The sequence below is a fragment of the Eulemur rufifrons genome, chromosome 8 (assembly GCF_041146395.1).
Source record: "Eulemur rufifrons isolate Redbay chromosome 8, OSU_ERuf_1, whole genome shotgun sequence".
Classification (NCBI taxonomy): domain Eukaryota; kingdom Metazoa; phylum Chordata; class Mammalia; order Primates; family Lemuridae; genus Eulemur; species Eulemur rufifrons.
Genome location: NC_090990.1, coordinates 26,685,997 through 26,706,528, shown reverse-complemented (window position 1 = coordinate 26,706,528; position 20,532 = coordinate 26,685,997). Strand labels below are relative to the sequence as shown.

At 42.7% G+C, this 20,532-nt stretch overlaps 1 protein-coding gene and 1 non-coding gene across 3 annotated transcripts; one reads left to right on the top strand and one right to left on the bottom strand.

Moving 5' to 3' along the window:
* The first annotated feature begins 527 nt into the window (after positions 1-527).
* Positions 528-18,933, top strand: SF3A3 (splicing factor 3a subunit 3). 2 transcript variants are annotated; one of them, XM_069477712.1, is made up of 17 exons: positions 528-708; positions 983-1,030; positions 2,352-2,404; positions 2,512-2,617; positions 4,813-4,885; positions 5,206-5,297; positions 6,192-6,274; positions 7,518-7,656; positions 8,203-8,271; positions 9,018-9,085; positions 9,251-9,358; positions 10,163-10,232; positions 12,194-12,358; positions 12,460-12,570; positions 13,825-13,915; positions 17,470-17,525; positions 18,659-18,933. In XM_069477712.1, exons 1-17 carry the CDS (start codon positions 613-615, stop codon positions 18,734-18,736), a joined length of 1,506 nt encoding a protein of 501 aa, XP_069333813.1. In that variant the 5' UTR covers positions 528-612; the 3' UTR covers positions 18,737-18,933. The 2 variants fall into 2 exon arrangements, with proteins under 2 accessions (XP_069333813.1, XP_069333814.1); XM_069477713.1 differs by lacking the exons at positions 2,352-2,404; positions 2,512-2,617.
* Positions 17,710-17,812, bottom strand: LOC138391064 (U6 spliceosomal RNA). Its single transcript, XR_011234705.1, has one exon. It is a non-coding gene; the product is annotated as a U6 spliceosomal RNA (small nuclear RNA).
* Positions 18,934-20,532: the final 1,599 nt, after the last annotated feature.

The following is a 20,532-nucleotide window of genomic DNA, read 5'->3' as shown; positions in this document are numbered from 1 at the left end:
AACGTACGAACATATGGACATGTTTTCATTTCTCTACTTAAAAGTGGACATACGGACTTCATTTTTTTAAGGCGGCATGGCATTTCACTGCTTGGATGTACCATATGTTATTTAACTAGCCCCCTTGCTGATAGACAATCAGGTTGTTTCCACATGTGAATCTCCTTAAAAACAAAAAAACCCACTACCATCCCCATTTTACTGAGAAGGGGAAACGTTGTCACAGGTCACACTGAAAGCTACAGACTCCAGTTCCAGTTTCCCGTCTCCCATCCAACTCTTCCACTGCCCCGCAGTCCACACGATCCCTGCCCCAGGAAGCCGACCACTAACCTCAGTTCCTGGATTTTTCTATGCCCCCTAGAGGCAGCTGCAAACCGCTCGGCATCCCGCCACCACACCTCCGACCAGCAGGGGGCACTGTTGCCCTCGATAGTGTTGACTGGATCTCCTTGTGGTGCTCATTTTTCTTCTAGTCCCTGAGGTACTTCCGGCACTCGCGGAACTTGGGTGCCGCCGGACGCGTAGCGTGGGGACGCAGGCGCGCAGGGCGACAGGAGCTGTTTCCGGCCCTTTTGGTGGTCCGGGTTAGGGTGCCGCGGCAAAGAGAAAATGGAGACAATTCTGGAGCAGCAGCGGCGCTATCATGAGGAGAAGGAACGGCTTATGGACGTCATGGCCAAAGAGATGCTCACAAAGAAGTCCACGGTGAGTGGGACCTGGGCAGGGGCTACGTCTGAGGCTGGGCCCCTCTGGGAGCTTTCTTTGGCCCTCAGACCCTCCCTGCGCCCCGCCCCCTGCCTCCTCCCGGGGCTCCCTCTCCGAGCTCCGGCCTCGGTAACCTCCAACGGGGGTTGGAGCGTCCCAGAGGCCTCTGCTTCAGCCGCTAAAATCTGAGCGAATAAGCTCCGCCCTCGGGCGGCCTTTCCAACTCCAGAACTCAAACTAACGGCGCCCGTTGTCACCGTTTGCCTTTCTTCAGCTCCGGGACCAGATCAATTCCGACCACCGCACTCGGGCTATGCAAGATGTGAGTGTCCCGCTGTCTGCTTCTCTTTGGGTCTGGGAGGGCGGGAAAACAGGGGAAGCGAGGTGCGGGATCTCAGCGTGAGCCCCGGCCAAAGGTAACTGGATTGGCCAGTCGTGGATTATCTGTCTGGGGAGGTATCCGAGCAGCTGCCGAACCTGAGGGTGCTGAATTGCCTTTCCTCACCTCTTTGAAGGGGGAACTCTTATTCATTCTCCATTACTTGGGAAGATGCCCCTTTTTATAGCATCCTGTGTCCCTTGAATATGCAAAGAGTAGTTTTAGAAGTCCGGGACTCAGGCACAGAAGGTATAATCCCATCCCTCAAAAAAATGGAATGTTGTATATTGGTGTTTTCCTCCCAGGACACCGTTTTGAAGTACTTTTGACTACTAAACTGCATTTGCCTGGTAATAGTCCAATTTCTTACTTTTAGAAAAACTCTTTGAAAACAAAATGCTGATAATTATTAAAGCTGGGTGATGGGTAAATGGAGGTTCGTTATACTATGCTCTATATCTTGCATGTGTTTGAAGTCTGTTTAGAAAGGAATGGAAGACCTAATCAGAGCTCTGGTTTGCAGGAGATAATTATATTACAAGCCCCTGGCCCCCAAATACACTGAAAGCCAAGGAGTTTTTTTATTTAATTATTTGGTGGCAGAATCTGACCCAATTTCATTTGGCAGCAAAAGCTGGCCTGAAGCTATTAAAGGCTTTTTACAGTCTTTATATATCCCTCTTAGTACATAACACATAAGGTTTACTGCAGAACTATTAATATGTGCTCTAGACTCCATTAGGTATGTTATATAATATATGGTACTTTCCTGAACTTAAAAATTCAAATTCTGAAACAAATCTAGTTCCAGAAGTCTTGAAGAAGGGCCTGTGGACCTGTACCATCCAGAATTAATATACATTGACTCCAAAAGAAGCTATTTGATAGTTTAGTCTGTTTACTCCTCGATCTAGCTTTTTGAAATAGTGAAAATCATCTTTATATTTGAGGGTCTTAGATGGAAACTTCTGTTTAGACAAAGGGGGATGGGTCTCTTATAGGGAAAGCTAGGCGTTGGTAGTATGTAACAATAGGAGCTCCCTGTCATCCCTCAAATCATACCACTCAGGTAATCTTCAGATCAACCTGTTTTTAAAAACTAACCAGGAATCAGGGCTGTCTGTTAAAGGTACTAGAAAACACAGGAACTTTTAAGGCCATATCTCTTGAGGTTGCCCTGGGCTTTGACTAGAGTCCTTGTTGGTTGCTTAACTCTACACTTGTAAAAATCATTTCATTCTGATGGTTTGTGTTTGCCTTTCAGAGGTATATGGAGGTCAGTGGGAACCTGAGGGATTTATATGACGATAAGGATGGGTAAGTGGTAGTCACACCTGATGCAGGAGAGTTAGTGCTTCTGAGGAGCCATGGTTAAAGGACTGACAGTGTGTTCTGTGCTCTTTGGATTTTTCTTGAAATCACAGGTTACGAAAGGAGGAGCTCAATGCTATTTCAGGACCCAATGAGTTTGCTGAATTCTATAATAGACTCAAGCAAATAAAGGAATTCCACCGGAAGCACCCAAATGAGGTATGGCTTCAGAAAAGTATTTTCTCCTAACCTATCCAAAGAGCAACTAAAATAAGGAAAATCGAGGTGTGCCACTCAGATGTCCCTTCAAGAAAGAACTTGCCATTTAGCTGCATGGGGCACAGTTAGCAGACATCCTTAACCATAGTGTTTTCAGGATTCCCCCTCAGCTTTTAAGTCAAGCCACACTCTTCCTGGGCAGCTCCCAGCCAATGACTGAGTACAGTGGGGGTACTATGGCGTAGCTATTTCTGCCCATTGTGAGACTCCTCTGATGACTGATATTTGCTTCAGAGCTCCTCATTGTGTTGGTCAAGATTTTGTCCAGTCTGCATTTGGTCTAAGCTGTCCCTTTCCAATCCCACTTTCTCCTCTTTATCTTTCACTGGATTGTTTTCCCAATAAGTTTGTACTCCTAACTTTGTCTTGAAATCTTCTACCTGGAGGATCCAACTAACACAAAGATACTTTATGCACTTCCAAAGTTCATTACACCTCAGGATTCAGCCCAGAGGCCAACTCTTTCCTCTTTCGTGAAGTATCTTTCCTCCCACCCCCCAAAATTAATCTTTCTTGATGATCCTGTCATTTTGTGACAATGAATGTCCACCCCGATAGGCTGTAAGATTGAAAGGAGTAAAACATCTCTACAGGGAGGGTGGAGAAGGATAAGTCAGAGATTACTCTGAGCTTTCGGGACTGTGTAACTGAAAAGTTGTTTGTTCTTTGATAGAAATAAGCAAGAAGGAGGTAACGTATTTGCAGTGGAAAATGAGTTTTTACATATGTAGATTTTTAGGTACTGTTATATCTGGATAGAAGTGACCCATAAGCAGTCGGAGTTGGTTACCTCCATGCAAGAAGTAAAGGTTTGTAATTTAGATTTGGGAACCGTCACAATGGACTTGATAGTTGAGCCATGAATCCTTGAGTTCTGGGAGAGAGAGAAAGTGAAAGACTGGCAAAGCTTCTCCGTGTGCTTTTTGGGGCTCACTTACAGTGGGTAGTTAACAGCAAAGGGGCCTGGGAAGACTTCCGTCAGAAAGGTCAAATGACAGCTCCAAGTAGTGTTGTCTTACTGAAGCTAAGCAAAAGAGTTTCAGAAAGTCATGGTACCAGTTGTTGATTGGTAACTGCCAGGCTTGCCGTTTCACTGAAGTAGTGGGAATGGAAATCTGGTCACAGGACAAGGTGGGTAATGGAGAAGTAGAAGCATGGAGTGTGGAACATGCATTTGAAAGGCTGGCAGGAAAAGAAGAACAAAAGAGGTCTTAAGGAAGATAGGGGAGATACTTGAAAAAACTGATAGAAAAAGGAAGAGGCTAAAATAACAGAAAGTAGAGGTTGTTTATTGAAGTATGTATTGTGGAGGTAGAAGAAGGTACCCTCACACACCCACTCCCATCCCCCTTCGAGGATAGAGTATGAGGTCTACTAACCAGGAGAGAAGACAGGAGTACTGTTCTGGTGTGTTAACCTTGTTCCAGCCATGATTGAAAGATAATGCGGAATAAATAGTTAAGTAACTGATTAGAAGGATGGTCAACATACACTAAGTGAAAAAAGCAAGTCTGTTTATATAAAAAACAAAACCTTGTGCAGGCATGAATGTGCTTGTACAAATACATGTCTTTAAATACATGGAATTGCTGGGCACAATGGCTCGCACCTGTAATCCCAGCTGCTCAGGAAGCTGAGGTGGGAGATTTGCTTGAGCCCAGGTGTTTGAGACCAGCCTAGGCAACATAGCGAGACCTCATCTCAAAAAAAAAACATAGACAAACTTTGCAGCATATTTGAGTTACCTGGGGATCTTTAAAAAGTGCTGGAATCTGCTCCACTTTGATTTAATTGGTATCAGATGCGTCAGGATTTTTGGACACTACCACAGGTAATTCTCAAAGTTTAGGAACTTCTGACATAGAAAAAGATCTATTTTCAGGAGAATTAATAAAGGACACTTTTCATTTTTTCTTTTTGTATTATTTGAGGTTTTGTGAGCATGTGTTACTTCAGCAGTTTTTAGTCAGTACATAAAGGGAAAAAAGCACAGTAATTGGAGAACGGTAATAGACTCCTAGTGAAAAATCAAGGCCAAATAAAGCATCTGAAGTCAAACTTTCTGTACACCCCATTTCAGTGATATTGCAACTTGTACATTGAAAAGTCCACCTGAGCTTTTCTTTTTCCCTTAGATCTGTGTGCCAATGTCAGTGGAATTTGAGGAGCTCTTGAAGGCTCGAGAGAATCCAAGTGAAGAGGCGCAAAGTAAGCGAGTTTAACCTTTCTCTTCAGCACTAGCAAAAGTATAGGTTAATGACAGCTCAGATTTGCCCTCAGGGCCTTAGAGAAATTTATAGCCAGGTTTTCTTGCTGCTTTTCTCTTTGCTGGTTTTTGGGCTACAATGACCTCCTAAATTGGCCTTGGGCAGAATGTTCATTTTGTGCTATCCTGGGTCAAATTCATTGGCCTGGAAAGCTGAGGTCTGTTTACTTTTTGAAGCATAAGGAGGACATTTGGGGTGAAAAGGCAAGTCCAAGAGAGTGGTCTGTAGTATCTGAACTATTGACGTATCTAATCTCTTCAGACTTGGTGGAGTTCACAGATGAAGAGGGATATGGTCGTTACCTTGATCTCCATGACTGTTACCTCAAGTACATTAACCTGAAGGCATCTGAGGTGAGGCCTGTGAGGGGGGAGAGGTTCTGATTCTAGGGGTGAGTCAGGATACTGCTCTCGTACTACGAGATATGAAGCAATTACAGAGTGTCTTGCTTGTGTTTTTACTGTTGTAAAAATATTAAAGAAGTGATACGCTTTCTTGGAATGAAACAGTATTTAAAACGAAAGTCAGTTTTCTACAGTAAATACAACAAGCATATTTTATTTTTGCAAAAATAAAAAAATTTTTTTAAACCCACAATTACATAGCCTGCTCATGTTTTAGACACATAAAATACTAAGTACATGGAAGATGTAACAACATGATCTTTCTGTCAGCAAAAGGCTATTGAATGTCTTTTCTAAAAGACATTTAAAAATTAACTTATCACAAGAGATGAGGTTAATATGACAATCTCAGATGGGTCATGAGAAGTATATAATTAAGTTCCTCATGGAGTTGTGAGGAAATGTCCGAAAAGTGCAGTGATTACACTTGAAATTCCTTGTCTGTCTTGTTCTCTTCTGTATCCCCATACTTGGTACAAAGATGCTCAATAAATGGTTACTTGAATGAACAAGTGGCACCTTTCAGGACCTTATTTTACAATGTAGTGAATGTCAAATTCTTTAACCAAGAGTATGGAATGCAGTAAATGTTCAACAAATGTTAGTTTACTGTTCATTAACTCAGTCTTTATTTTGTAGAGTGAATTATGTCTGGGGTATTCTTCTCAGTCCAGTGGAACTAACACTCCAATTATTGTAGGGATTGAATTATGGGAAAGGAAAAACTAAAATGAGCTAGGCCTTGTTAGAGAACACTCGATTTTGATCTCACTTACTGGAGATTATATTGTAACTGGTACAAACACCTAACTGCATCTCTTGTCATTTCTCTCCTTTTTTCAGAAGCTGGATTATATCACATACCTGTCCATCTTCGACCAGTTATTTGACATTCCTAAAGAAAGGAAGAATGCAGAGTATAAAAGGTAGGCATTAATAGCTTCTAGGCCTCTACTGGATTTAATTAGAAGATAATGTCATGGTTTGAGGGTGAAGTTCAAATTTTGTTCCCTGAAAGGCATACATCAGTGCCTTCCAGGTTTATTGGAGGATAGGGGTTGTGAATGATGTGGTTTAAAAACATTTGTAGCTAGGCATGGCTCAAACCTATAATCCCAGCCCTTTGGGAGGCTGAGGCAGGAGGATCACCTAAGGCCAGGAGTTTGAGACCAGCCTAGGCAACATAGCGAGACCAGTCTGTACAAAAAATAAAAAAAATTAGCCAGGCTTGGTGGCATGTACTTGTAATCCTAGCTACTTGAGAGGCTGAGGCAGGGGGATTGCTTTAGCCCAGGAGTTCGAGGCTACAGTGAGCTATGATTGTGCCACTGCACTCCAACCTGGGTGACCCAGTAAGACCCTGTCTCTTAAAAAAAAAAAATTGTAATAGTCTGGCTTTGGACAAGCGTGTATCTTTGGGTATATCTTCAATCTTATGCCCATACTGTTCTTAATTTTGTCTTATTGTAGAAGGAAATCTCCCGTTCAGGGATCTGTGTGTCTTTTTTTTTTTTTTTTTTTTTTTTTTTGTTGAGACAGAGTCTCACTTTGTTGCCCAGGCTAGAGTGAGTGCCGTGGCATCAGCTTAGCTCACAGCAACCTCAGACTCCTCGGCTTAAGCGATCCTACTGCCTCAGCCTCCCGAGTAGCTGGGACTACAGGTATGCGCCACCATGCCCAGCTAATTTTTTCTATATAGATTTTTAGTTGTCCATATAATGTCTTTCTATTTTTAGTAGAGACGGGGTCTCGCTCAGGCTGGTCTCGAACTCCTGACCTTGAGCCATCCACCCGCCTCGGCCTCCCAGAGTGCTAGGATTACAGGCGTGAGCCACCGCGCCCGGCCGGGATCTGTGTGTCTTTGGAGTTTAATGATCTTATACCCCTAACTTCCTCTCTTTTTCTCATTTTCTTTTTACCTGAAATCTTTTATGTGTGAGTTAATTAAGACCTTAGTATTTGGCATTATGTTATAAGGATGAAAGGAGGTAGGAAAGGTCAGAATCAAAATAACATGTTGGGAAAAAATTCAATTTTAAGCTCATTTAAAAATGCTATTTTAAAACTAGTGTTAACTAGAATTACAAGTATGTATATTCTACAGGGCATAACAGTGTATCAGAAACAGAAACCCTTTTTGCTTTATCTGTGTTGCATGTTCCTCTGTAGATACCTAGAGATGCTGCTTGAGTACCTTCAGGACTACACAGATAGAGTGAAGCCCCTCCAAGATCAGAATGAACTTTTTGGGAAGATTCAGACTGAGTTTGAGAAGAAATGGGAGAATGGTACCTTCCCTGGTTGGCCGGTGAGCTTCAGTGGGAGTGTGGGTAGAGGATATGCCAGGGAATTTAATTATTTTACATTTCTCTTGAGCCTGCACTTTAGGGATTAGATATCCATCCCTCGGTATCATGTGGGGCCATGAAGTATTCCGTGCCAAGTATGCAAGGTTTTCTTTGTGTACTTTGGAATGAGATTTATCAGGGCCCACTTGCCATTGACTGGCCCAGGATTTTCACCAACCACATCATTAGTGTTGTGTGGATCCCTGACCAAAAACTGACTAGATTATGTGCTAGAAATCTATATATTTTCACTTCTGGGGATAAACTTGAGTTTTTCCTGAACCCTCAGGGAGAGAATGGACCATCTCGGTTTTTTTGTGAGGGAGGGAGGTTTTTTGTATTTTTTTGTTTGTGTTTTTTTTTTTTTTTTTGCTCCTGTAATTTGATCTGTATTCATAAATGTGTATATAAGAAAGGGGCCAGCCAGCACCTGGCAATTTAGATAACCCCCTTACCTTCATTCTATGCCTGGATCTTAATAAACATTATATTGTTCATCTTGCCAGAAAGAGACAAGCAGTGCCCTGACTCATGCTGGAGCCCATCTTGACCTCTCTGCATTCTCCTCCTGGGAGGTATGTTTTCTTCGGCAACAGTATTGGTCTCCATGTCCATCTTCAGAGGAACCATTCAACATTCCTATCTTTAATACCATGACTGTGTTATATAAAACACTATTTCCTGGGACCAAGCATCTGTAAGGAAAGTGGAAAGATAAAAAGAAAAAAGAGGCCAGGCGCAGTGGCTCACGCCTATAATCCTAGCACTCTGGGAGGCCGAGGCGGGCAGATGGTTTGAGCTCAGGATTTCGAGACCAGCCTGAGCAAGAGCCAGACCGCGTTTCTACTAAAAAAAAATAGAAAGAAATTATATGGACATCTAAAAATATATATAGAAAAAATTAGCCGGACATGGGGGCGCATGCCTTAATCCTAGCTACTCAGGAGGCTGAGGCAGGAGGATTGCCTGAGCCCAGGAGTTTGAGGTTGCTGTGAGCTAAGCTGACGCCATGGCACTCTAGCCCGGGCAACAGAGTAAGACTCTGTCTCCAAAAAAAAGAAAAAAGAATAATCTAACTACTTTGAAAACTGCCAAATAATAACACAACTACATTAAATTGTAGTAGAGGTAATTGAACATTACCAGTGTAGTTAAATCAAATCTGAACATGATCACGGAGTCAGTCCTTTGGAGAGTTTGGACTTAATGCTAGGAGATTGGCTGTAGAATGTGTGGTCCTACCACAGCGTCAGGAACAGCTTGCACTTGCTGTTTCCCCAAATCTATTTATGTAATATTGTAATTTGTCTTTTTTATACAGGAGTTGGCCTCCCTGGGTCTGGACAGATTGAAATCTGCACTCTTAGCTTTAGGCCTGAAGTGTGGCGGGTAAGAGAATGGTTTTTCCACCAAAATGGTCTTTCTTGCTGTGCATTTGTGCAGTCTTCTAAGTGGCTCTGATTACATTTTTTTCTGTCACCCCACCCTGCAAAAAATAAGCAAGCCGGTGTGGTACAGTGACCCTGGAATCCTTTTCCCCTCCTGTCTCCTTAGGACCCTAGAAGAGCGAGCCCAGAGACTCTTCAGCACCAAAGGAAAGTCCCTGGAGTCACTTGACACTTCTCTGTTTGCCAAAAATCCCAAGTCAAAGGGCACCAAGCGGTGAGTGGCCAAGGTGGCACTTTTGCTTACAGTTATAAATTTTATTTCCATGCAGAATTTTTACAACAGATTTTAAAGCCTGTTTCATCACCATTATTGGTTCATAGAGATCCAGTCTGCTCTTTATTTCTGCTAATGGCAGAGTACAGTACTGTCACTGTTAATATAAACCAAGGACAGTCCATACTCAGGTGATTGAGAGTGGGTAAAATTTCTAATGTGGAAATGGTGTTTGAAGTACCTCTTATTACACCAATAGGTTATGGAGGCTAAAAGTCTAAATAGATCCAAAAAATACTTTTCTAAGCTTTTTTTGGCTAATGACAGTTGAATGTATTCTTGAGCCACATGCTTATACAGGGTATTTTTTATATGTGTTTTTTTCTCATCTTCAAAAAACCCTGGGAAGTAGTTATCCTGATCTTTTTGCAGATAAGGAATTAGTAAGGTTATGGAATGTGTCCTGTGTCACAGGTCTAAGTAGCAGAGTCAGGATTTGGGCCCAGGTCTGCCTGCTGCAGAGCCATATTTTCTTTGTAGATTATAGTGATGGAAATTTAAGTGGTCTTAATATGTCTTTCACCTTCTAGATGAGTTCAGAAAATTAGCTTCCATGCATTCCAAGAAATAACCTCAGTACTTTTGTCCATGAGTTCTGCAGTGAACAGAGCATTTATTTGCTTTCATGGAAATGATATTTCTCATGTGCTTATAGTTTTTAACACAACCATGAAATAAATGTTCCCAGATACAAGCACTGGGCAAAAGAACCCTTGAGTAATACAGCTTGTTTCTTTTTCTCAGAGACACTGAGAGGAACAAAGACATTGCTTTTCTAGAAGCCCAGATCTATGAATATGTAGAGATTCTTGGGGTGAGTAACTGACTCTGCTGAGGGCTTTAAATGCTATAAAGAATGGGAGTAAGAGATAGGAACTCATGGAGAGTATTTTTTTCAGGTTCAGAAGAGGAAGGGATAGGTGTTAAACTAGTACAGCACAAAATAGAGGTCTTTCAGGGTACTTGGCCCTTTGGTAAGTTCCTGTTCTGTTGTTAGGTGATATTCCCAAGGTTGCCCAGTTTCTACAAGGCCGAGCATAGAGAACAGACTCCCCTCTCAATACAGCATCCAGAGTAGTGCAGGTTCTTTGCCTGAGCTTCAGAATATACCCAGGGGTGGCTCAAGCAGCAGACACTCAAAAGGCAAGTAAGAGAAAGGCTGTTGGTACCTGTTAAGATATTACTTATGAAAAAGCATTACTTACATGTTCAGAAGATTGTGAGAAACTTAGTAGGGCTAGAATATTGTAGTAGAAAGCTGGCTGTGAATATTCTCCTTGAGTATTCTTTTAGGAGGAGTTGAAGGGCGGGTTGGGGTAGGAAAAGGCCTAGCCTGACCAAGATGCTTATCTCAGAGAGAAAAGAGGGGGAGGAGAAGGAGGAAAATAGATCTCTTTCCAGTAAGAGAAGGCAGGAGAGAGGGTAGCACTCATTCAGAGAAGATGGTCAGTGTCTCTGGGAGTCATCCAGAAGACCAGGCTTTCTGATGGTGTCTGCTTTGTACAGTTTTCAACTGCTCTTGGAGCCTTTCCCTTTACACACGCTCACGTGGTGCTTTGAGTAGGTGGTTCTGGCTCAGATAGCTTTTTCACATCTCTGTCAATTGCCATGGACATTTTCATTCTCCCCTTGTTTGAGGACCACACATACGGTAGCTATAGAACTAGTCACCTCTTGGTTCTGTTACAACTGCTTTCAGTGAAAGACCAGCCAAACATTGGACATTGGGGACACATGTTCTTCACATTGAACTTGGGCTGTGCTAGTGTGGGTAGCAATCTGAGTTGCCAGTCCTCTGAAGATGGCTGGGAGGCCATTGACATGATGCCCTTGACATGAGGTATGCCCACTTTCTTCCCTCTTTAATGGCATTTGCTTTCCCTGCCAGGAGGTGGCACCATTCTCTTTGGAATTCTGACCAGTTTCCAGAAGTTGCTCTCATTATGCACTGATAAGATTTTTGCCATTATTTTACCATGTATCGATGTCTCTTGGTTTCTGAGCATTATGCTAAATTTTTGGATACAGTAGTAAATATGACACAGCCTCGTGCCCTTGAAAAACCCATGTTGTGGTTGGGGAGACAGATGATTGCAGTATAATGTGATACATGTCATAACACACTGAGGTTGAGTTTTCTAAATAGAGGGAGAAAATGTTTCAGGTACAGGAAATGGCAAGCACAAAGATACAACGTTAGGAAAGGAAATTATATGTCCAGGAAATAATGAGAAATTCAGTGCGTCTGGAGTGTGCCTTGTGAAGGGAGTGGTCAGAGAAAAATTTGGAAGAGCTATGTTGGAAATTTGGACTTTGTCCTTTAAACAGTAGGAAGCCAATAAAAGTTCCTTAAGCAGGAGAATGTGCCATTAGATTTGGTTTTTTAAACAGATAAATCTGCCAGCAAAATGGAAACTGAACTGGAATGGGGAGAGACTTAGGGCAGGTTAGAAGGTGGTCGCTTTGGTCATGGAAGAAGAAAGGACTGGTTCAGGAGATGTTTTAGAGTCAAGATAAATGAGACTGTTCTCTGTTCTGTGATAGTCTGCCGGCCTCAGATGAGTAATTAGGCAAGTGATGTAAAACATTTGACTTTTCCCTTCAGGATCAGGTAGGGCCTGCTGATAAGGAGTTCTGTTGTGAGGCGAAGACCATCCCTTCATTCTACAAGAAAGAACCTTATCCTTGGAAGTGAGGGGTCATAGGAAAATAGGAAATTTCCCTTCTTATTCTGCACCATTTTTCTCTGACTTTTCATTTATGGACCTGCCTTAGGAACAGCGACATCTTACTCATGAAAATGTGCAACGCAAGCAAGCAAGGACAGGAGAAGAGCGAGAAGAAGAGGAGGAAGAACAGATCAGTGAGAGTGAAAGTGAAGATGAAGAGAATGAGATCATTTACAACCCCAAAAACCTGCCCCTTGGCTGGGATGGCAAAGTGAGTCCCAGCACTACCACTTTCTCCCCATTCCCTATATTGGAAGCAGGTGCAGACCTTGGTAGACTAATGCTGTTACTTACTTTTTGTTTCTTCTTTAGCCCATTCCCTACTGGCTGTATAAGCTTCATGGCCTAAACATCAACTACAACTGTGAAATTTGTGGAAACTACACCTACCGAGGACCCAAGGCCTTCCAGCGGCACTTTGCTGTAAGGAATTCAGAGCCATTTCTCCTGAGAATTGAAGTGGAAACACGAGACTTTTAGAGAACAGGATAGGAGCAGCCTGAGAGGAACACTAGTGTCCAGAGCTGAAGGGAATCAGAGAAGGATGGGTCTAGAACCATGCCCGTAGCATTTGGCCTTTAGCACCCCTGTTGCTAGTCTTGAATACCTGAGAGTTCTGGAGGCATGCCACCCTGCTATTTTAACTTCACTTTTTTTTTCTCCTGCTTGTTCTTGTACGTCTCTTTTTTTGTCTTTCTTCCAACATCTTAGCCTAATCTCTGACTCCTTGGTCATTTCTCCTCCCCATTGCTAGTAGTCAGGACCGAAAACAGAGCTGACTGCCTCCTTTGGGTCTTATATGGGCCTTTACCTCTTTGAAAAAAAGAAAGTAATGGACTGACATTTAGCAAGCTATTCTTGAGATAAGGCATCATCTGGGTGGTACTCCAATAGGTAGGCTCACCCTTCCTTTTTTTTTTTTATTTATTAATTTTTTTTACTTTTGTTTTTTCAAGTTGCTTCTCACCTGAGAAACACCCTTCTTTTGTTTCTGCCTTTAGTTCTTAGTACTTGGAAGGAAATTTTACAGAATGGAAAAAACTTACGCTAGACCAAGGATGGTGAATCCATATGAAACTCCTCTCTCTCTCTCTTTCTCTCTCATACATATTACTAATTGATCCTGGGTCTTTTTTGCTGAGCCCCTGAGTGGCCTCTGAATCTTTCCCAACACTACCTCCAATGATTGGAGTTGGCACCTGGGATAAACGCCATGCCATTTATCATCCCTCAGCCAAAACTGTCATTATGTCAGTATCTCTCCCTCCCCTGTCTCACATGCTTTCTTATACCTGGTAAACAGTCTCCTTTAGTTACAAAGGTGATACTGACCTGCCGTCAGAACCTTTATTCTTGCTGGTGGTCAGAGTTGCTGGGGCCATGTCAGGTTCTCCCATAACATGGGAGGCGACTGGTTAGAGTTATGTTTTTCTGTGGTCGTGACCCAGAGATTTTGTCTGTAAGACTACTAGATCTAGAATCTAGGTTTTATAAACCAGCCCAGTGAGGCAAACAATGCAATGCTGCTTTGAAATACCAGCCTCTTTTCAATCACAGCCAGCTGTTTCCATGAACCACAGAAGGAATGCTGCCTGTAGGTTAGAGTAGAATGGAGTTGGTGCTCTGTTTTCAGGTTTTCCCATTTCACATGGTCCTTTTGTTTCTCTCTCCTTCCAGGAATGGCGTCATGCTCATGGCATGAGGTGTTTGGGCATCCCGAACACTGCCCACTTTGCTAATGTGACACAGATTGAAGATGCTGTCTCCTGTAAGTAAGCTGTATTTACTATTTCCTGGGCTACCAAGTAGCCACTCCTACAACTCAGTGTCTCAATACCCTGGTGTATCCAGGCCCAAGAGCAGGCATCTAAGTACTGCATTTTTGAGGGGAGTGAGTTAGTCAGCAGCACTAATTGTTTCTTCCCTGAGAAGAGCCCTATGCTGAGTGTAAACCAGGGTTTAAACCTGGGTCTGTGAACTCCCCCAGCAAGCTTTTGAGTGAATGGTTGTATGTGTGCTTTTTTTAATTGATTTTAATATGTTAAGAAATGCTGATATAAAAGAAAAAAGAGAAGTGGCTTCAGTAAGCAGCTTCTTTTTTTTTTTTTTTTTTTTGAGACAAAGTTTCAGTCTGTTGCCCAGGCTAGTGTGCCGTGGTGTCGGCCTAGCTCACTGCAACCTCAAACTCCTGGGCTCAAGTGATCCTCCTGCCTCAGCCTCCCGAGTAGCTGGGACTACAGGCATGCGCCACCATGGCCAGCTAATTTTTTCTATATATATTTTTAGTTGGCCAGATAATTTCTTTCTATTTTTTAGTAGAGACAGGGTCTCTCTCTTGCTTAGGCTGGTCTCGAACTCCTGACCTCGAGCAATCCACCCGCCTCGGCCTCCCAGAGTGCTAGGATTTCAGGCGTGAGCCACCTCGCCCGGCCAAAGATGTTATTTCTGATTTAAAAAAAATAATTCAGAAATTATTAAAAGTATACTTTTCATTCTACTTGGTTGAGCACCTTTTAACTTTTCTATTTTTTTAAACAATCAGACTCCTGGCTTCAAATGACCCTCCCAAAGTGCTGGGATTACAGGCTTGAGCCACTGCACCCAGCCTGACAGGTTTTCAATAACAAATAGATGGTTATGTACATATTGACTCCCACAAGACAGACTTTATCTCACTAATAGTATCAATAATTAGTGAATTGGATTTAATTCTGTTATTGTGGAGAGTTTCTGCAATTTTTCTTTATTTCCTATTAGTGGTATCATTCTTTTTTTATTAAACTTGTGGTTTTTCTTAAGCATTCAAACTAGACGTCTTAGATCTTTGGCTATAAGGAAGAGATCCTAGTAAAACTAACTCCATGTCTTCATCTTGTTTGCAAGAATATGCAGCTGTGCTGCTTTCTGTAGATCAGCTTTGCCTGCTTTCTTATGTCTTCTCTTTCAACTTTAGTTTACAGTGAAAGCAATTCTTGCCCTTGCTCTGTGTGACTTTTTTCAGTTCTCAGAGTCTGCCATTATCCTACTCACTCAGTGTACCGATTTCTAATGCCTGAGAGAGACGATAGGTAGGTGCAGCTGGGTCAGGTGCCATGTGTAGTTCAGTCAGCTGTGTTTCCAGGAGGGCTGGTGATGAAAGTAGATACTTGTGAGATAAGACAGCTCCTTCCAGGACTGCTGGGAGACATGTCCTCTAGGAAAGGAACAGGCAGGGAAGTAACCAGGACTGACTTGCCTGTGTTCGTTTTAGATCATTGTGTTGTTTTTCTTTCTCTCTTTTGGAGATTTTAGCCTGGAGGGAGGGGTTCAGTACTATCATTTAAGTTGCAGTTGATTTTTTACTTAAATGAAGGATTCCACTTATAAATTTATTATGTTAATTATTCTATTGTTCTAGATTTATGATTTTTTTTAAAAGTTGTAACAAAAGATAACTAAAAAAGAGCCTTGTGAAATTTCCACCAGAATTCCTCATTTAGGAGATTGGTCACATTTTACCAATATTGTAACTAGGCTTAACTCTACCTAATAGCATCAAGTTCAAGTATCACCATCTTATTTACTATAATAACATAGGAGATTAAACGTTTTAATGGAATTCAGGGACATTGCCTATAAAAGCAATTGTTTTGCCAAAATAATGATACCCTGTATCTCTGGCTTTTTATTGTGTCAGGTTTCCCATTCAGAAACAGGAAATTCATTTATTTATTTATTTTTATTTTTTTTTTTTTTTTGAGACAGAGTCTCACTTTGTTGCCCAGGCTAGAGTGAGTGCCGTGGCGTCAGCCTAGCTCACAGCAACCTCAAACTCCTGGGCTCAAGGGATCCTCCTGTCTCAGCCTCCCGAGTAGTTGGGACTACAGGCATGCACCACCATGCCCGGCTAATTTTTTCTATATATATTTTTAGCTGTCCATATAATTTCTTTCTATTTTTTAGTAGAGATGGGGTCTCGCTCTTGCTCAGGCTGGTCTCGAACTCCTGAGCTCAAACGATCCGCCCACCTCGGCCTCCCAGAGTGCTAGGATTACAGGCGTGAGCCACCGCGCCCGGCCAGGAAATTCATTTAGTTTGCTTGACTTGCTCTTAATGAACCCTTATGGACACCCAGTGATGATCATATTCTTTTCCAGTTGCTTTCAGATTTCTCTGAAAAGTAACATCTCCTTTACTGCTCTAGGGTTTCCTGCATCCATTTTTTTCTTTAGGAAATCATGACAGCATTTGCAATCTCCAGTATTTTAGTGCCACTCTCGGTTGGATTCCTGAAAGGCCTAAACAAAGAATATGACACGGCCCTGCCCTGTCACATAGTAAGCATGTGATAAATTTGCCATTCGTTCCTGATATGCATATTATCTGGGCCTGAAGACTTTAGCTCATTTAAAGCAATTAGCAAACAAGGAAAAGATGATTAGTTGAGCACCTATATGCCAGGTACAGAGTGAAGCATTTTCTCATCTATTGTCTCGTTTACTATTTCTTTACCCGTGTTAGGCTTCAACTTTCTCTATATGATATTTCTTCTAATCTTATCAAATTTAAGGATTGTTCTACTTGGTGGGAAAGGTAGAAACATAGGAACCAAGTAGTTCTGCCTACTTGCTGTCATCTGTTGATATTTTATCATCTTCCCCCTCCAGTAGCAAACCTGTCTTATTTGTTCTAAGAGTTCACCTTCCTAACACCATTCTTAAAGGTTCAAGTCATTCTCTCCCTGGTTTTGTATCTGTTTTTTTTCTTGTGTATATGTCTGATCACTCCCTCTAAAGCTATGATGGTTTTTACAGATGTCTTCACCTTTTCATCTTCATGGGATAATTTGTTATTAAACTGTCAGAAATTTTATTTTAATATCTCCATTGTCTGTTGAACAGTCTTATCCTTTAGACCCTTTGGCCATGAAATTTCACCTTTTTTTCCTCACAGAAATTTTTAAACTATATGCACTAGACTTTAAGTAAACATATTTTACAGTATCTAGTGTTCCTTTTTTCTTTCATTATGAACTTTTGAGACAGTAAAGTCACTTTCTTCCATAATTTCCATAGGTTGTTTCACATTAACTTTGTTTGAGAGTATCAGTTCTTTATTCTAAGAGGTCTTTGGTTATATTTGATCCCTTTTTTTTTTTCCAACAAAGAAAGATCATGATAGATTTTGCAGTGGAAGGAGTATTGTCTATAGGTGGCTGGGAACCAGAATTCCATTTTGGGGCAGGCAAGAATCTGAAAGACAGAGTCATCCGGGGGGATGCTAATGGGGGGTGGTAATGGCTGCTCAGTCAGTCCTGACTGCTGCTCATTTCTCGTCCTGCAGTGTGGGCCAAGCTGAAACTGCAGAAGGCTTCGGAGCGATGGCAGCCCGACACTGAGGTGGGTGCGAATGTGAACAATGCTGGGGTGATGTCACGTGACAGCTCTCTCACCATGTAGAAGGGACGTGAAAGATGGTCCCTGCTTTACTGCAGTAGCGAGTATAATGTGACAATATCTATAAATTGACTCTTGATATGTAAGCCTAATTTATTTGTGATATGTCACACTTTATAATTTTTTTAAAAACATGGAGTGCTTCATAAATTTGTGTGTCATCCTTGAGCAGGGGCCATGCTAATCTTCCCTATATCCGATTTTAGTATATGTGCTGCTGAAGTGAGCACTGTCAGGCTTTCATCTGTGTCTCAGGGCAGGTTGTATTCTCCCATTGAAATATTGAAGTGACAGGCAGGAGTACCCAATCTCTTGTCCTGCCATGGGGATTTATAGACTAAAAGTTGAGAACCCTTATCATATATCAGATCCCCTTTGAGGAATGCATCTAAGAAGAGATGATCCTCACGTAGGGGTGGGGAGGTATCCTTGTTGGTCCTGAGATAGTCGTCTCAAGCAGCAGGTTTCAGAGACGAAGAATGACATGTATGTTAAGTATGGTAGCAACTCACCACGTGTCCCACAGTGGTGGGACAATAGACTCCCTTTCTCTTAGGTCAGTGGTTTTTAGATAGACAGATTTTTTTTTTTTTTTTTAAGCAGCAAAACCTTTTTCCAGCTGTAATACAGAACTCTGATATATAAAATACAATAAAGGAAACTGCTCTGGATGTAGGGAAGCTTAGCCTTCCTTTTAACTCCTGCAGAAACCAGAGTTCTTTGAAACCATTTGAAAACTGCTATCTTAGGCTTTCTTAACCAGGGTTCCTCATCTTAAACACAGAAAGTAATTCGAACTATATCCTCAGATACCCTAAGGATAGGTCATGAATGGTACCATTCTAGATGTCTAGGAGAGAAGTAAATTCATTACACACGGTGGCTGCCTTAGGGGCAGCAGGGCTTAATTATCTTGTGGAACCTCAGTGGAGAAAGGCTGTCTTAGATGAATGCCAATCTCAGAGTACCAAGGTGTGCCATGGAATCAGGCCAGGGTGAGCTCAGGTACCCAGAGATTGGTTCCAAACATTTCTCCCAGCAGGTGTAGCTAACAAAGTATACCCCTTCCTTTGTAGGAAGAGTATGAAGACTCCAGTGGGAATGTTGTGAATAAGAAGACGTATGAGGATCTGAAAAGACAAGGACTGCTCTAGTGTTCAGGGATGTAGCTCAGCTTTTGGGCTTGCCCACGCTTCCCTGAGATCTGCATTTTCTATTTCCTCCAACCAAATGTTCAAAGACCCTTTACTATGTAGTCTTATGGTCTAGCATGCATCTTGTAGAAACAAGGCATGCTGACAGATTGCAGGGTTGAGATGTGTTTTATCTTTGTTTTCTATTAAAAAAGATTCTGCCAGAACATAAAACCATCCCTTGTTTTGAATGTGTATTGTTCTGAAGGCCCAAGGTTATCGACTAACTCAATCCTTCAAGTCTTAATACTTCCCTGTCTTTTTCTCATCAACTTTGGTAGCAGCTGAGATTCAATGAACACCTGTTATGCTGCAAGTTAGGTTAGGTAAATCTGACCTGACCTCTTTCCCCGTCCTCACAATAGCCACATCCCAAAATAAGCATCACCCCAGGATGAGCCCTGCCCTTAGTTGAGTCAGCCATTGATGCACATACTAGGGAAAGATGGGGAAGGTGGGCCAGGGCTGCTCCTAAGGGCTAAGTGTGGCACCAAGGTTTGCCTTTTCTGTTTGCATAAAGAAAGGAGGTGGGCTATTTGGGAATGGGCTGGCAGCCCTGTCCCTTCCCTGGGCCTCAGCAGCCCAGCACACAGTGGCACTAGGACCAGCAGGGACTCCACACACTTGCTAGTTCAGAATGAGTCTTTGGCGAGCCTGTCTGCCGGTTTCTTCTACAAGATCCCTGTGTTCTCCAGCCCCCACTAGCCAAGACCTTGGGTAGAGTTGAGCAGCTGCCCCAGCATCTGAATCTGGTGTCCCAAACGGGGAGAACTAGGGAAGCCAAGGAGGCGCTAATCTGCCCATAAGCACAATCACCTGAAGGCCAGGGCCTGCTCCAGGACAGGATTCCCCAGAGGCCCCTTTGCCCCCTCAGCACTCAGACCTTCTTTCAGTTTGCTTGTTTTTAATATATTTACTTAAAAAAAAATCCCAACTCTGGAGCAGGCCATCTCATCTGTCTCACACTTACTATTGCCCTAGTCATTTCCATAGCAGTAAGGTTTTACCACCCCCACCCCTAAGGCACTTCACTCGGGTTGATATTTTCCTTCCTGATTCAACCCTGGGGAACTCCACACATGTTCGTTTGTCCTTTGGCTCCTTCAGTTGCTTAAAACCCCAGTTGGACAATCCCTCCAGGGCCTGAGCTTCTGAAGCAGAGTGAGTGGATAATTAAACCTAATTGAGCCAACAAGAAACACTGATGACTGAAAATTGGCTCAGGGTGCAAGGAGACGTTGCCATCTGGGAAGAGAATTAAAGCTTTGGAAATGGGAAATGTGGAGAGGAGATGTCCCTCCAGCCTTCCCGTTGGAACAGCAGCCACACGGGCTACCAAGGAATGCACCTGCCGCTTTCCAGCTGTCACATTCCTCAGAGAGCCCTTCTGAGGAGTGGGTGCTTGGGACTCCAGGATAAGTGGGCTAGCGGGCTATCCCTCTATAGTGTGGAGGGGAGGTGGGTGGCCTGAGGGGTCCTGCTATCACCCTTGCCCAGATAACTGCAGTCATCCTGTGTACTGTGTGCCACAACAGCCTTGGAGGGAGCCTGGGGCTTACCTGTCACAGCAAAGCTTGTTCATTTGTTACGCTCATTCATTCAAATTGCCTTCTATGTGCCAGGCACAGCTGGATTCCCAAACCTTGAGAATTAATTGGCAGTGAGATGGTGGGAGCAGAAGCCAGAGGTAAGGAGGCCTAGCAGCCTTCATGGGCAGGCCCGAACAGCCTTGTGGCCAACTCCATCCCCCTCCAAGG

Excerpts from the sequence above, each read along its gene's own strand:
- SF3A3 (XM_069477712.1), top strand. The coding sequence starts at position 613 with ATGGAGACAATTCTGGAGCAGCAGCGGCGCTATCATGAGGAGAAGGAA. Across the intron at positions 1,031-2,351 it reads GCACTCGGGCTATGCAAGAT|AGGTATATGGAGGTCAGTGG; the intron begins GTGAGTGTCCCG and ends TTTGCCTTTCAG. Across the intron at positions 5,298-6,191 it reads TTAACCTGAAGGCATCTGAG|AAGCTGGATTATATCACATA; the intron begins GTGAGGCCTGTG and ends TCCTTTTTTCAG.